The 398-nt window shown below is 72.9% G+C and overlaps 1 protein-coding gene across 1 annotated transcript in view; it reads right to left on the bottom strand.

Moving 5' to 3' along the window:
• Positions 1-18: 18 nt before the first annotated feature.
• The window catches only part of KCNK4 (potassium two pore domain channel subfamily K member 4), a 6505-nt gene continuing 6125 nt past the window's right edge, over positions 19-398 (bottom strand). Inside the window, exon 5 of the mRNA XM_077759723.1 lies at positions 19-398. This exon is cut by the window's right edge and continues 36 nt beyond it. Within this exon, the coding sequence (XP_077615849.1) occupies positions 167-398 (232 nt within the window). The 3' untranslated portion in view covers positions 19-166.

Below are 398 nucleotides of genomic sequence, written 5' to 3'. Positions count from 1 at the left end.
GGCCAGGAGCGGGGCGGGGGTGGGGGGAGGGTGGCAGACAGGCAACCCGTAGCTGCCTCCCCAGACCTCAGTCCGGTCGAAAGAGGCCTCTTTGGTCAAACAAGCAGAGCATGCCGGGGAGAGCGAGAACGAAGCCCTTTGAGAGGCCCAGGCGGGGGTCCTGCCCCTACACCGGCACGCCTTTTTCCCGGGGACGCCCTGGGCCCCGCGGCCGCACCGGCTTCCGGGGAGGGTTAGGGGGGCGACGGCGACCCCGTGGCGCGCGGGGCAGCGCGCAGCCACGCTCGCTCTGGGTGTCAGAGGACTCGTCGATGAAGGCCAGGTTCTCGCTGGGGTAATCCAGCGCGGAGGCCGTGGGCGGGGTGGGCGGGGACGGCGGGGACGGCGGCTGGGCCGTC

This window comes from Crocuta crocuta, unplaced genomic scaffold (assembly GCF_008692635.1).
Source record: "Crocuta crocuta isolate KB4526 unplaced genomic scaffold, BGI_CrCroc_1.0 scaffold53, whole genome shotgun sequence".
NCBI lineage: Eukaryota > Metazoa > Chordata > Mammalia > Carnivora > Hyaenidae > Crocuta > Crocuta crocuta.
This window is presented reverse-complemented; position numbering and strand designations above follow the sequence as displayed.